Consider the following 16045-nt stretch of genomic DNA (forward strand, 5'->3'; position numbering starts at 1 on the left):
GGCCGTGGCGGGGCTCCCGCGCTGGGCCACCCAGTGTAGCGGTGGGTGGAGCGGGAGGCGCGCGGGAGCAGCACGGAGCGCAGAGCGAGAGCGGCCGAGCCGGGGCGTGCCGCGGCCAGAGGCGGGGACTGCGCGCCGGGGAGCGCCTGGAGCGGGCCCTGCAGAGCGGCTCCCGCGCGGCGCGGCGGCCCGAGCAGCGGGGGCCCATGGGCGGCCCCTGGAACGGCAGCGGCGGCCCCGAGGGCGCGCGGGAGCCGCCGTGGGCCGAGCTGCCGCCGTGCGACGAGCGCCGCTGCTCGGCCTTCCCCCTGGGGGCGCTGGTGCCGGTGACGGCCGTGTGCCTGGGCGTGTTCGCCGTCGGGGTGAGCGGCAACGTGGTGACCGTGCTGCTGATCGGGCGCTACCGCGACATGCGGACCACCACCAACTTGTACCTGGGCAGCATGGCCGTGTCCGACCTGCTGATCCTGCTCGGGCTGCCGCTCGACCTGTACCGCCTCTGGCGCTCGCGGCCCTGGGTGTTCGGGCCGCTGCTCTGCCGCCTGTCGCTGTACGTGGGCGAGGGCTGCACCTACGCCACGCTGCTGCACATGACGGCGCTCAGCGTCGAGCGCTACCTGGCCATCTGTCGCCCGCTCCGCGCCCGCGCCCTCGTCACCCGGCGCCGCGTCCGCGCGCTCATCGCCGCGCTCTGGGCTGTGGCGCTGCTCTCCGCCGGGCCCTTTTTCTTCCTGGTGGGCGTCGAGCGGGACCCAGACGTCTACGCGATCGCGGACCTGAACGGCACCGCACAGCTCACGCGCTCACCCCCGGCCTCGCCGCCGCCCCGCCTCGGGCCCTCGCGGGCGCCACCGCTGTCCCCGCCGTCGGGGCGCGAGGCCGCGGCGGCCGCGGCGCTGTTCAGCCGCGAGTGCCGGCCGAGCCGCTCGCAGCTGGGCGCCCTGCGCGTCATGCTGGGGGTCACCACCGCCTACTTCTTCCTGCCCCTCCTGTGCCTCAGCGTCCTCTACGGGCTCATCGGGCGGGAGCTGTGGAGGCGCCGGGGGCCGCTGCGAGGCCCGGCCGCCCGCGGACGGGAGAAGGGCCACCGGCAGAACGTCCGCGTCCTGCGTAAGTGGCGCCACCTCTGTTCCGAACACGCCGCCCGCGGTCGGCAACGCCACGGGGGCCGCGCGAGCTCTGCGGCCCCTGCCCCTGCTCGCCCAGCCCTCGGCGCCTCCTCTAGCTACATTTCCTTTTGTATTTCCATTCCAGCCTCCACCTGCCTGTATTTCATGATTCTAAAGAAAACCATCCCCTGCGCCCCAGGAGTTCTGGGGGACCCCGGGCGCCCCAGAGGGTGGGATACCAAAGCCGCTGGGATCCAGGGTGGATAACTGGAGGCTGTTAATGCAGTTGTCCTGTTTCTGATAGATGCGGCGGATGTGGAACAGTCACACTGCCCTTGAAAAGACGGGTAGATTGTAGATTGCATTAAGCTAAAATTGTAGTTTAATGCTATCCTGAAGGCTAAAGGGAACCACTGTCCGTTTCAGAAAGTAAAAGCCTGCGCAGACCTGTCGCAGAATTCTTTATAACAGAGAAGAGAGACCGTGTCTTTGAAGTGGGTTTGTAGAAGGAAGCCTGCCGACGGCTTGTTAAGAGGAATTGCTCCTTCTGGGTTTTGTCCAGCCGTGGTCACACACATATGAGCCTAATGGGCAGTTTTAAAGCAAGTATCGACGCAATCTGCAGCCCGGTAGTTTTCCTGGGGTGGGGATCTGGCTAGGTAAAGGTTTAATCTGACTTATTTGCTCTTACTGATTATCGCAGATTTGATTTCGAATGCTTTTGCCAATTCCGGTGCCTGTGTCTTGTTTTGCAGTGATGGTGGTTCTGGCATTTGTAGTTTGCTGGTTGCCTTTCCACGTCGGCAGGATCATTTACATAAATACGGAAGATTCCCGGACGATGCATTTCTCTCAGTACTTTAACATTGTTGCGCTGCAACTTTTCTATCTGAGCGCATCCATCAACCCGATCCTGTACAACCTCATCTCAAAGAAGTATAGAGCAGCGGCCTGTAAACTGCTGCTCACAAGACGGTCCGGGCCAAGAGGTTTCTGTGGCAGCAGGGACGCTGCGGGGGACGTTGGGGGAAACGCTGGAGGAGACACAGCCGGCGACGCAGAGACGAGCACTAACGTAAAGACAAGGGTCACCACCTCCCACGGTTCTGGGACTTCCGGGAAAACAGGTCTGTAGAGAAATAACCACTGAAAAGAGGGAAGGGACCTGTTAAGAAGAATGGAAAGTGTGGCTGAAATTTTACAAGTTGGCTAAGAAATTGTCAGCGTGATTTTTTTTTTTTTTAACCAAGGTACGAAATGTAAGTGCATGGATCTTTCCAGTTTCCCTTCCACGTACCTCCTAAGGGACGTTCATTTTAGCTAGCCTCGTGAAATCCCACATCACAAATGGGCTCTGGAAAGGCGTTGTCAGTCTTCGTTCTCCTACTCCTTGGAAATGTGATTGCTCGTTTTACGGTTATGTGATACAGAGAGGTACTGCCTCAACGTCGTCTCCGAGATCAGGGCCGTATTTTGTTTTTATGTTTTAGATATCATCAGTATAATGGTGCGTATGCAAGGAACCAAGACAGTGAGAGTTTTGATTCCAGAAATTATTTAATGCCTGTAAATGGCAGCAAAAACTTCTAGAAGCAAGTAAAAGGAATTGCGGGTAGGCTCCAGTGTTCAGGGGTCCCACCTGTCTCCAGGCTCAGAGCAAATCATAAAGTTCAGGTACAACGCCCTGTTGTAACCCACTTCTTCCTGAGACTGCCCGTGGGGCTTTCCCTGTGCCATTGGCCATGAGGCAAACCCCGGGCACCATATGCCTTGTCTCGCCTCAGGTTGGGGGCAGGAGTATTGTCATCACTCCTGTTTGACTGGTGATGGGTCTGAGCCTTAGATCTGGGAACAGGAGCGGGTGGGCCCGAGCCTGCATCCAGTCTTTAAGATCCTCACCCCCTCGCACTCTGAGGTGCTCTCTTACTGAAAACCCAAGTGAATGGATTTAGTCAAGGGTGAAGGACAATGGGTTGGACGTTCTGACCAACGACTCCGTAACTTTGTTTTGTTTTTTACAGTTTAAAACACATGTGTTTTCAGAGGGCTGCTATTATGTCCCACTACAAAGGGCTCAGTCTGTATAAATGGCGCCCCCTGGAGGTGGACAGGGCACAACTTGCTCATCTGTACATGGGACCTTTTTCCAGTTTTCAGACTGATAAAGTTCAAACCTAAATGACAGTGGATTCTTGATATTTATGAGGATTTTGTCCTGAGATCTTCATGAATCTTCAAATTCACGTATACCAGCAAAGCATATAATGCTATAAAATATAACCTCGTGAGAGTTACAATAACAAATAGAAGTCAAGTCACAATGAGACTTGGAAGCTGGAGAGTTGGCCCAGCTTCCTCAGCCATTCTGTGACTCTCTTTGCTTCGCAGCTCACGGCTTGGGCAGCTTCAGCGAGTTTCTAAATTACTTCATGTCACAGACATGTCATGTTTGTGGTCACTTTTGAATAGTTAAAACTACAAGTGACAAATACATAAACAACAAGGGTCTATACGACATGCTGACAAAGTTCTATGGCTTTCTCATTTTATTAGCCAAATACAAGAGAAGTATCCTAAGTCCCTGGCCCTGTCTTCAACTTGTGCAGGAGTGAAGAAGTCCCCTGTCTGCCTTTTGTCCCAGCTAATGCAAGAAGCGGATAGCAGTCTTTGGGGGATGCATTCTTCAAACTGTGCTCTGCAGATTTGCAGGGATTATTTGAAAAAAGGGTTCTGTGGCAAATATGGTAGAAAAACACCACATTCTGCACCCCGTCCCCTGGTCACAACACAACATAACGCGTCCAAGGCTCCAAGAAGTTGTCATCTCACCCAGAATTTCCTTGACTTAGTTTATCACAGAACCAACTCCCCCTCCTCTCTCCCCAAAAACACTTATTAAAGCCTCACAGAGTGAGGCGCACTTTGGGGGACACCTACGTAGGGGTCTCAGAGCCATGGGCCATGTCTCTGCTTGGTAGCACTGAGTCGGGAGGCGCTGGAGCTGCTGCCACCCACAGTCTTTCTGTCATGGGAATCCCTCTCTGAAGCAGTCAGAAGCAGCCTCCTCCCCAGGAAAGGTCATAGTGAAGAACCTTACTGATACTTGTGTATTTTAGATGTAGAAGCAAAGGCCTCTGCCATTGAGCTTTCTTGTTCGGGTCTCAACAGTTTACAGCACGCTTTCCTGGGACCTAAGCATGTTCCCAGGCGTGAGCATGGGGTCCCCTTTCCCTTTGCCTTGGGGTTCCTGAGATGGAGGATCTACAGCCCATCCCTTCCTGCAGGATCCCTGTGAAATCATCGTAATGAGTCATACTTCTCTTTAATGGAACAGAGTGGACAAGAACAGAATAGAGAATGTCACTGACTCACAGGTAGTAAGGGAAACGTGCTGTGAAACTTTTTTTTTCACTTATGTTTTGCTTGGTGTCTCTCCTGGTTCACAAAATAAAATATATTCTTACAGTCACGGTCACTCACAAATGTTCAAAAAGTTGTTCTAAGTCTAAAATTGTTCTCTGCACCAGCAGAGTGGCCCGTTCTTGCACTGACAACTGGCTATAAAAGAGGGTGGCCAAGTCAGGGATCACTGGAGATGGACAGAGCTCTCCACAGGAGTGCTGTAGCTTTCGGTCCTGGCCCTTCCTCCCCTCCCCAGGGTGGTGTCATGAAGCTGGGCCCCAGCCACTCCCTCCCCCCGGACAGAGGTACGTGCTGGCATTCCAGCAACTTCTCTGAGCCCTCTCCCTTCTGCAGGCCAAATCACTTTGTTAGGTGAGTTGCCAACCTTGAAGGAGGGTTTGTATTTCATTCATTCACTGGGCAAATAATGACCAAGCAACTGCTGAAAGTGCCAGAAGTGTATGACAAAATACACTGAAAAAACCAGTCCATGGCATGGTATCAGAATCAATCAACTTTTAATGGCATTTTTTGTTTGAATCGTGTAATTGTGTCATTTAGACTAACCACAGATTCAGCTCACGGTTAATAAAAGCACTCATATCAGACAGAAGTGTTGAATATCAGATTTATGCTATCCGTACAGACACTCTTCCTCTTTTCTATGTGGGACATTTCCACTTCTGGAGGAATGTTCAAAGGGCTGTTCACACCACTGCCTGGGATCTCAGAGTCCCTTGTGCCAGGTTCTCTAGGAGACATGCAAGCAGCATGTTCATGGTGTTGAAAAGTTCCAACAGGCTCTCTCCTGACCCCCTCTACTCACGTCATAATAACATTTGCCACTGTGTGCACTCATTGTGTATATAACTGTTCATTGTTGTACAGGTCTAGAGTTTTAAAAGTAGCTTTACTTAAACATAGACGTGATGCAATTTTTCATGGTGAGCTGACTTTCTAAAGATCCCGAACTGTAAATATTGCAGAGGCCCTGGTCGGCTCTGAGCAGCCTTCCAAACCAGTGTTTCCTCTCCTGGGAGCCCAGGAACACGGTCGTATCCTCGTGGAACACCCTGGGGCTGTTCTGCGGCCAGTCGCCCCACGTGCCCCTGGCTCTGTGTAGGCTGAAGAGGTGGGAGAAGCAGACTTTACTCGCTGCCTTCCTAGGAAAACAACACACACTTCTTAAAGAACAGTGGGCACCTGTCTAATAAGGACTAAAAGTGTCAGCCAGACCGGAGATCTAAGTGTGGGCAGATAGACAGACGACATGCTGTGGGAATCTTTCAGGGCATGTTCCATCGCCATGGCTGATTCCACTGGTTGTAACATGCTCCGCGAGGGCAGAGGTCGTGTCTTAAACCACTTAGCTTCTCCTGCCCAGGGGACAACATGCACTGAACTCAACTGGCTATGAGTGCAGAGATGGGGTCTTTGCCCCAGTAGATGGAGTCTTTGCCCCAGTAGATAGATAGAGATAGAGTCTGAGTCAGCAGAGCCACACGGCAGCACAAATAAAAGCATGAGATAGGAGTGAACCAGGGCTGATCGGCACAGAGGAAGGGCCTCTGCGGAGGAGGGGGACGGGAGGGCACTGATGTAACCCAAACCGCAGCCTGCAAAACAGACAGCGAGGGTGGGGGAAAGCTGGCACTGGGAGACCAGTCGGGACCAATCATGTACCATCCCCTGCGCCTGGGACACTCGTGGGGCGGAGTGGGGATGCTGGAGCAGTCACAGCAGCTTCAGTACCTCCTGATGCCCACCAGCACCCTTTCCCTACCCTTGATTCCAAGGCCAGGTGCCTCGGTGCTGCCCACATTCTCTGTTCCATCCCCAACCCCACCCCACGCCCGGGGCTCAGGCAGGCCACTAGCAGGAGGAGCCACTTTTTCACCTCCTTTCTCTCCTCCTTGCAGCAAGTGTGCAAGTCTCGAAAATGTTCTAAGGATTTCTACCACTTGTGATGATAGGGGGATAAACAAGATTTAAGAAGTGAGTTCATGGAAGTTTCAAAGTTGTAATGAGTCTGAAAATTTTCACTGTAATAGTTATGCCTGTTCCCCCTGTTCCTATTGGAACGCAAATAGGGCAGAACCTGCTTGCTCTTTGCTCCTGTCTCACTCCCGCAACGGTTCATTACTTTGTCCTTAGAGTGAATACCAGCCCCCTTCCCTCAGGCTTTTTATTTCCCACTCTAATTCTCTAGGTCAGCAGCTGAACTTCAGCCTGCATGAGAATCACCTGGAGGACCTACTGAAACAGATTTTGGGGCTTCACCCCAGAGTTTTGGATTTAGTAGGTCTGGAGTGGGGCCCAAGAATTTGCATCTCTATCAAGCTCCTGGACAATGTTGAATCTGATGGTCTAAGAATCTCTCCGATAGATCCCTACTACAGAAAATGTGGTCCACAGACCAGGAGTGTTAGCATCACCTGGCAGCTTGTTAAAATGCAGATTTCCAGGCCCCACTCCAAACCAACTGAATCAGAATCTGCATTTTAACAAGAGTCCCAGGTGTCTCCTATGCACATTAAAACCTGAGAAGCATTAATTGGGAGACTAAATCAGTGGCATCAGAATCTCGGGGGTTGGACCCAAACATCATTTTTAAAGCCCCCCAGGTGATTTCCATGTGCAGACAGGACTGCGAATCATCATTATAAGACCTCCCTTACAGAAATTCCTTCATTCTCAGTTCACTGCCTTCCCTTCTCTTCATTTACTCTAGGATAAATGAAAAGGAACAGAGATGCTAAAGTTGGGTTCGGGCAGTGGATTCACATGAAAGTTGTTTATATTCTAGCAGAAACTCAGGACTGCAGTCTAATAATGACTCTCTGGCCCCTCAGCTCTTCAGTACCTTAACCTCCACCTGTGGGCCCAGCCCGCCCACCTGCAATGCTGAGATCCTTCCACCTGCCAGCCAGACCCAGGCCTGGCCCCAAGCCTTCCTTGACAGTGCTTATTCTGGTAACCAGGCCTCCATCATGGCTTCGGGTCTTCAAAACACATTCTATTTTTCTTTTATTTCAATACTTGCATCTTTGCCTCAATAGGCATCTTTGATTCCTTGCCCTGTTCCTTGATTCTTCTAGGATAAGCCTACACTGGTCTTCGTGGCCCTCGTGGGGATTGAGTTCTGCCCTTGATTCCTTGACCTCATGTCACCTGTGACCAACTGCTGGGAGCCCTGGAGTTATCTCCCTGTCATCTGGGACTTCTGCCTAGTGCTAGTTGCTGAGGTCAGCCTGAATTGCCTTTCGAGTGCATGGGCTGGTCTCGAGGTCTGAGTGAAGGGGCTGCCTCCTGAGCCTTGACTCCAATGAGCCACTACAATAGCTTGCCTGACCCATCTGTAGTGGGGAACCCTGAGCATTTTCTGATTGTTAGACCTTCCCCCTTCCACTGGAGAAACTGTTTTAGAAATTTTATGCTTGGCTGTCTTAATTGCAAACTCTGGCTTGCCTGTTTCCTGCACCTGCCTGTATCCATGTGTTAATAGGAGATAACAGTCTCACACCGCCCGAAGGTCTGGATGCAAATTAGGCTCCAGAGCTGACCAATGAACTGTGTCCCATAATCAGCCAATACAAATTAGCAGGACTGCATCTCTCATTTACATGGGAAGACCTGAATGGGAACTTGGGCGAAAAGTCAGGGTGGGAATTTTGGCTGTATAAGACTGCCTGTTTCCTTTGTTCAGGGAGACACTGGTCTAGGAGTCTTCACTCCCCAGTGCTCTCCTTGCTTGCAAGCAATAAAGCACTGTAACATCAAAAAGAGCTGTAACACCAGAAAGAGCTGTCAACTATTAGAAGAGCTATAAAAACAACGGTTGGTCTTAGATTCCTCTGTGTGAGTGCCTCACAACACCATCAACTCAGGTCATGTCTCGCTTTTAACACTATAGTGACTGAATTTCTAAAATTCAGAGGCTCATTGGACACCAGAAAAGAGGAAGTCATAACTCCAATATTTTAAGCCTAGGTAACTAGGAGAATGAATTCCATTTTGATTGCTTTCTGTTTCCAAAGAAGCCATCCAGCTGGAAATATTCTGTTGTTGAATTTTCCACAGACTCCTGGAAATAGATCCCTATAGTCAAATAATTTTAAGAAATGCTGTAATGCAATATAAACCCCTTTTGACCATGGAGCTGATTTTTCTTTGGAATATTACAGAGAAGTTTGGGTATGAAGTCAGGGCTAGCAGTAAAGATTTGGGAATCAACAGCATAGAAGTGATCATTTAAACCAGTGGTTCCCAAACTTTAGCTTGCATCAGAAACACTGCAGGAATTCTTAAAACACAGATTTCCAGGCCCTACCTCAGAAGTTCTGATTCTATAGGTCTAGGTTGGGGCCTGAGAATTTGCATTTCTGTCTAGTTTGCAGGTCGTATTAGTCTGTTTTCTGTCACTTATAACTGCACATTATTTTGAGAAGCACCAGGCTATGTCTTCTTTGGTGGCTATGAACTGAGCTGATTGCTTTTGGCATCAGGGAGATCAAAAGACAAATTAGGTAGATTTGTTTGCATTGACAGCAGTTGGGTACGTATGACGGTGTCCAGTCGCTGAAGGTGTGCTTTCTGTGGATTCTCTGCTCTGTGCATCACCATGCTCCCCCACTTCCCCAGGGAGGGGGTCCACCTGGCCCCAAGAAGTTTCTGGAGGCTGGAAAGTAACATGGCAAAATTGGCAGTTGCTAGCACCCTTCCTCCAGGCTTGGTAATTTCCTCAGGACAGGGGCTGAAGCAGTACATCCCAAAGTTCTTTACTGGAATAAAATTTCTTAATTGCTCTGGTTCTGGATCCATTTTAGGGGGAGCAGAAATACAGAAATTACTTTCCCATGGGGAAATCACCTATAAATTATCTTGCAATAAGCTTAAAACTTGGTAATAAATGTTGCTAGTGTTTTGAGAGTAGTGAAAAGGATAATTCTTTCTAGCTTATCCTGTTGAGCTGCTTGACACAAACGTGTGTAATGTTTGGCTTGTATAAGTGAGTTTTTTGGTTTGTTTTTGCAGCTGGCCGGGATGGGGATCCGAACCCTTGACCTCGCTGTTCTAATCAACTGAGCTCACAGGCCAGCCCTGAGTCAGTTTTTCTTAAACATCTTTCACTGTGTTGGATCTCTTCTGGGGCTAGTCAAGCTCCAGACTTAATTGCTATGTTTAATAAGACAATTTTGGTTTTCACAATACAGGAAGAATCAGGGTTGTTGGATGGTAAAATATGAACATATTTAACAGTGAGAAAGTTGGTAAAAGATGTGGCCTGTGTTTCAGAGGCCTCTCACTCTTGTGGGAAGGCATTGCCCTGCTGCTGGGGGCCTGCTGGTTCCATGCAGGCCAGCTCTCTGGAAGACGGTCAGGAGGGACAGAGCACCTCAGTGACCACCCTAAATGTAACCTTCACTAGGGCTTCTTGTCCTGGCGAGACCCAGGGGTGGGCCTGGACTACCAAACAGAAGCTTGTTTCCTTAGAGCTCAGTAACAAGAGCTTTGATGTTTTCCTCAAAGAACTGTGTCTTGCAGCATCAGCATTTTTATTTTCTCCTACCTGCGGCCATTGCTGCGTTGACCTCTGGAAATGTCACATTGCCTGTTCTTAAGACAACATACCCTTGCCTGTTTTTCTTCTCTAGGCCCTGCCCCTTTGATGTTAAGTGGTGGAGTTGGTGGGATTTGCCTCTGGCTTGCTGTATATCCAGTGGATTGTATCGAATCCAGAATTCAAGTTCTTTCCATGTCTGGAAGACAGGCAGGCTTTATCGGAACCTTTTTAAGTGCCGTGAGAAATGAAGGTGAGTGTGCTGATTGCAGAAACAGAGCAGGTCTGGGGAGTGATGGGTCGCTTCGCTGCTGGTCCTGTCCTGTCGAGGTGTGATGAGCTGTGCAATTGCTCTATTCTTCCGCCTCACAGCCTTCTCTACCCTGCGTGTTAATCCACCTGCGTGGACTTCTGTTCCCAAACCCCTTCCTTCAGTTTATTTTTATTGTTCCCAACAATGTTCGAAGTTCTTGTTCTTAACCCTTTGGCCAGAGAGCTGTCAGGATTCTTTGTTCTAAATAGCCTGGAAGGAAGTTTTAAAATGTGAATTTTGTCTAATGGGACAAATGCTTTGAAGTTAGCACCACCTGTTTTTACATAATACAGATATTATCGGAAGATGATCTCTAACAGCACCACTAAGGGATTTAAAAGAATGTGCAGCCCTAGTGCTAAGACTTCTGGAATTACAAGTGGATGGAGCAATTTCTGAAGGTCATTTGCTATCAATTTTTAGAGTTAGACAGGAGGATAAAGACTTTCTAAGTAATGCTTGTATAAAGCCAACTTTATGCTACCAGTGGGTAAAGACCTGTCCTTCCAGCATCTACTAGACATCTTAAAACTCAATTTTAAAAAGAGAGAGCACAGTAACTCAGAAACCGCTTAATTCATGTCCCAAGCAGAGCACAGACATCTTGTATATTACTAATAGTAACCTCCCTTTACATTTGCTTAACATTTTATAGTTTTATGAAATACTTACACCTTCGTTATCCAAGGTGCTCTTGCCACCGCCCTGTGAAACTGCAAAGCTGCTGCCACCTCCAGCTCTCTGGTTGCCTTTGTCAGGCCATGTCAGGCCTCAGCTCTGTCCCACCCATATACCAGGAGTGAACCAGGCATGGAATTGATATAACTGAGCATCAGTCAGCTTTGCCAGAAGACCTGGCACCTGTCCTTGTTTCTATTAGTCTATTTAGGGAAACGTGGGAATAAGTCCTTCCATGATGTATTGGTTTTCACTGCTGTTGTCTGGAGTTGTAAGTGTAAATGCACCTATGCTGCGCAGCCACGTGGGTCATCCCTAAGGAGGGGAGGGTCACAGTCTTTGATCACTGTTTCATCTTTTAGGAATAATGGCCTTGTATTCCGGACTGAAACCTACTATGATTCGAGCGCTCCCTGCCAACGGGGCATTATTTTTGGCCTATGAGTACAGCAGGAAGTTGATGATGAGCCAGCTGGAAGCATCCTGAAACATCCTGGCAGGCCTGGATGCAAGCACAGGTGTCGAGGACTCCAGTTCATCTCAGGGTTTCACGGAGTACAAGACCAACATGGAATTACTTGGATTTCTAGGGAATTTTGTTTTTGTCTTCCCTACTTCTACCCTAAATCTTAAGCTATATGGAAGGACCTCCAATTTACACCATATAATTTCTGCCCATAATTGGGCTGAAATAGAAAAGTTGCTGCTCTTGCCCTTGGTAGAATATACAGGGTGGCTGGTGGCCTATCAGGGCTTTTGCATAAACCTATACGTGTACTTGCAGTTTGGATGTCATGTTTTGAGGAGCCAACATAATTGGGTTCCATGTTTAATTTCAATTGTTAGCAGAAAAACCCACAGATGGCCATTTTCATGAAGATTGTTATAAATAATTGCTTAAGCCATTCTAGACGTAAGGTCTCTTAAAGTCTGCTTAACACATGTACTGTTTTAAATGGTTGAAGTTTTTAAAAAGTTTTCATGTGGTGCTTGAAAGGCTAAATATTAATCTAGATTTTTAAGAGAATAACCTGCACACGGGTGGGGCTTCCACATTCTTGAGTTAATGTTGCAGAGCAGGCAACCTGGATTTCCCCAAGAATGCTCTATTCTTAAAATAGTGCCATTCATTTTCTAGGTGGGATCATATTCCGCACTCTGACTCGTTGATGTTGCTAGATGTGGCCTAGAGGATCAGGCCTTTGGAACATAGCACGGCCTTCACCTAACCCTAACCCTTCCTCTCTCCCAAAGAGATTCCTCTCTGCTGGGCTTTAGATTGAGGAAGGGGCTGAGGGGATGGGCAGTACTGCTGTGCTTTGATGAAGAACCACATGGCTGGATGTTCCACAGTGGAACAGCTCTTAAGTTCCATCTTTGGGTCTTGGCCTGGGTAGGACTCCAGGGTGTTCTGTTGACACCCATCTGGGGCTATCTGTCCACTTTGGACCACCCACTGTCCTCTCTGCCTCCACCAATCAGAAGCCCTTCCAAGGCACAGAGTGCCAAAGCCAAAAGAAGACTGTTTCCTGTTTCGTGATCAGGTGACAGTACTATGGCTGAAGTCCTCTCCTCTCCGATGGAGCTAGAAAGAACTCAGTGCTCATACTCCACAGTGAGTAATGTCAAGGCTGACCTATCCTGAAATTTACCCTGGGATCTATTAATCCTTGCCATGGCTTTTATAGAAGCCTTCTACATTTGGTACTGGCAGTCAGTGAATTTTATTGATGACTATAAATGGGGTGTGGCTTTATAAAGCAATGGAAATAAGAAAAGCAATTTTATCAAACTGTGCTATATGTACGTACATACCAACAAAAAAAGCCAACCCACAGCTCATCTGATTCCCGCAGACTTGGGGATGGGAGGCTATTCTTTGGCCATATGGTGTAAGAGGGTCATTCTCGTCACCACTAAAGTAAGCCTCATCATTCCGTGCTGCTCCAAGAGCAGCAGCGTCTCTCTCATAAAAAGTGTTCTTAAGCAGCCTACAAAGCTGACAGCAAGCACGCTGACAATTTTAAAGCAAGGGGGTCAGGGAAATGAGGGTGACACGGGGAGGAAGGATGTGTTGCCATGGACATTTGGGGAGGGGATGCTTGTCATGCCCAATGTGATCCATTCCATTTGCTTTTTAGGAGAAAACTATTTTTCTCTTTACTGTTCTCTCCATACTTAAATAGTCAGGAGCTACTGAGTGGTTCCTTATCTGAACAGGCCTGGATTGAAGCATAATACAGTCGGACTGGCTTCCGCAGGAAGGGAACCACGTCAGAGTCCACATTTCCCCTGCCCGGAGCCCAGAGCTAGGTAAAGTTAGCCTTGTTGGCAGTAGATCTTCGCACAGGTCATCGATTAAAGATTTAACTCAATACAAATAGCCTGAGGCAAGTGGGAGTGAAGAATGGAAACCTAAATTAGGAGAATTTTTTTTATTCTATTTTAATTCATGGTTCAATATTTGGGTAAAATTTGTACCATTTCATATGTGTACTGTAGACAAAAATATAGTAACTTAAAATATTAAAGAAATTTGAGTGTTTTATCATCATTAAATTATTTACCTAATGTTTGAGTCTATGGTGAGCTTTAAGTGCTTTATATCCACACTAGGAACCAACTGTCAGGAGTGTTACGTATAGTAATATTTCAAGGTAGTAGTTTTACTGCAAAAGGTATTGTTTTTCATCAGTGGGATTCCTGATGTAAAATAATTTCACCACAGGTAAGTTGACGAAAACATGCTGTTTGTATACACTGAAGTTATGAATTAGTTTCTCCTTCCACCTCCCTCTGTCCATTTTTTAAAATAGTTAAACTGCTTGCTATTAAGTTTTGGGTAATCCTATTTAAGAAAACCAATATAATCCTGACATAAGTTTCTCAAGTTGTTTGTCAGGCTGGATCACAGACCCCCCAGCCCCATCCTGTGCAGGTCCTGAGCCAGTAGTTGAAAAAAAAACTGAGTAGCCGTGGGTAAAGTGGACATGCTTTATTTTTAGACATGAGCTCTGCTGACCAGCGGTTCAGAGCCACTGCCTTCCATACCGAAAAGTACACGCACAAAGGGCAACGAGCCAAAAGGGTACCCAGGCATGCATGTGCACTAACCCTACTCCTGCACAACTTGTTTACAAAAGATGTGCTGAATCTCACCCAGCCGGATATGAGGCAAGGGGGCCTGACTATAATGACTCCTGTTTCCTCACACTCCGCCCCTTCAGGGTCTCTCGCCGAACAATCTATGCCTCTGTGATCTTCTGCAGTGTTCCCTTAGGGAGGATGGCTGACCCTTGCACCCATATAACCTCTGTACTTATTGTACATTCAACACACCTTGAGGCTTCTCCCCATAGCTCTATCCTTTCAACTATTAGCCACGAAAACCCCACCCATACACATGTCTGGTTAGTAGTAATCATTGGGGTGATTTTCCACAGGAATCCTGCAGCTACACTGGTAGGAAACTCGGTGCATATTCAGCAAACCGACACACTGGCCACACGAATGTATGTATGTGTCCAGTCGACTCTGGGCCTGCAGCCACAATACTGTGGCAAAAAGACAAAAAAAGTCATTGGCACCAATAAAGGGAGTTCTCGTCCCTCTGACAGAACACATGCCAGCTTACCATCCTGGAAAGAATGGTTGCAGGAACAGTGCTGTGGCTCTGTGCAACAGAGCCTCCAATGGAGAGGGCTGGCCCTTGCGGGGTCTCTCATTTAAGATCCTGTCGGCCATAACTGCTGTGTCCACCCCTTCAGGGACGGGTTGGGCAGATAGCCTTAGTTCCTTTTTCAGAAGACCACTGTACCATTCAATCATTCCCACTGCCTGGGGATGATACAGCACATGTAACTTCCACTGAATGGACAACTGAGAAGCCCATTTTTGTGCTTCGTGTCCGGTAAAGTGGGTTATTTTACCACACTCTATGACCAGTGGCCAACCCATACATGCCCAGAAGGCTACTCAATGCCTTTGCAGTGCTTACCTGATCTGGGGCCCCATAAGGCCATACAAACAGAAGACCAGTAATTCTCTGACTTTGGGAGTGGTCCCACAAGATCCATCTGCCACCATGTCAGGGCTACTCTCACACAGGTTATCTACCCATCAGGGGCACCTGTCTGCTCATCAGGAGCACATCTGCCCATCAGGGGCATTCTTTTTCAGGTTTATGCAGCACCCAGTGGGCCATCGACCGTACGGTCTTGCAGCCAGCATGCTGCATTCTCCATCATAGCCACCCAGCTACATGAGCTGCTGGAGCTCTCTCCAGCCATCTTACCTTAGCCAGTGCATCAGCTTCATCATTGCCTGGACTGGCCAAGGGGAAATGTCCTGTGACGTGGAAAAGACTTACTTCCTTTTCATGTCCTAATTCCAATAACTCTTGCATGGCTTGTCCCCACAGGAGTCAGTGGCCTAGCACCCACCATTGATATTTCCAAGTACATATCCAAAGGGTAAGACCCTTATATACGGCCCACTCACATGGTTCCAAATGACCTAGCAGTGTTGGAGTAGCCTTGGTTAAATCTGCAAGAGAATCAAAGTTAGTAAGACATCATCTACGTAAGGAAACATTGTAACCATGCTGGGCCTCGTCCACTTGGCTAGGTTCCCAACCACTAAACTATGACGGATGGTTGGGCTATGCAGGTAGCCTTGGGGCAACACTTGAAAAGTCCAGTGTGTTCCCTCCCAGGTGAAAGCATATTGATCTTGGCTATCAGCTGAGATCAGGATAGAGAAAAAAGCATTTGCAAGGTCCAGTACATAATGGTAAGTTCTTAGCTGAGTCGTCGGCTGATCCATCAAGCCATGAACCGAAGGCACAGCTGCGTGCAAAGGAGGCACTACTCTGTTCAGTTCCCGATAGTCCACAGTCATTCTCCAAGTACCATCAGGCTTTTTTTCACTGGCCGTGCATGTGTGGGACGGATGATGCCAACTTTTTCTAATTCCAATAGTGGC

The 16045-nt window shown here is 48.5% G+C and overlaps 1 protein-coding gene across 1 annotated transcript; it reads left to right on the forward strand.

The window, feature by feature from the left end:
* Positions 1-206: 206 nt before the first annotated feature.
* MLNR (motilin receptor) lies at positions 207-11549 on the forward strand. The gene is made up of 7 exons (XM_063101539.1): positions 207-1110; positions 1865-2236; positions 2540-2640; positions 4768-4883; positions 7318-7484; positions 10166-10324; positions 11425-11549. The coding sequence occupies exons 1-7, from the start codon at positions 207-209 to the stop codon at positions 11547-11549; spliced, it is 1944 nt and encodes a 647-aa protein (XP_062957609.1).
* Positions 11550-16045: the final 4496 nt, after the last annotated feature.

The sequence above is a fragment of the Cynocephalus volans genome, chromosome 7 (genome assembly GCF_027409185.1).
Source record: "Cynocephalus volans isolate mCynVol1 chromosome 7, mCynVol1.pri, whole genome shotgun sequence".
NCBI classification, from domain to species: Eukaryota; Metazoa; Chordata; class Mammalia; order Dermoptera; family Cynocephalidae; genus Cynocephalus; species Cynocephalus volans.

Excerpts from the sequence above, each read along its gene's own strand:
- MLNR (XM_063101539.1), top strand. The coding sequence starts at position 207 with ATGGGCGGCCCCTGGAACGGCAGCGGCGGCCCCGAGGGCGCGCGGGAG. Across the intron at positions 2,641-4,767 it reads GTATGCAAGGAACCAAGACA|GGTGGTGTCATGAAGCTGGG; the intron begins GTGAGAGTTTTG and ends TCCCCTCCCCAG. Across the intron at positions 7,485-10,165 it reads CCTTGACAGTGCTTATTCTG|GCCCTGCCCCTTTGATGTTA; the intron begins GTAACCAGGCCT and ends TTTCTTCTCTAG.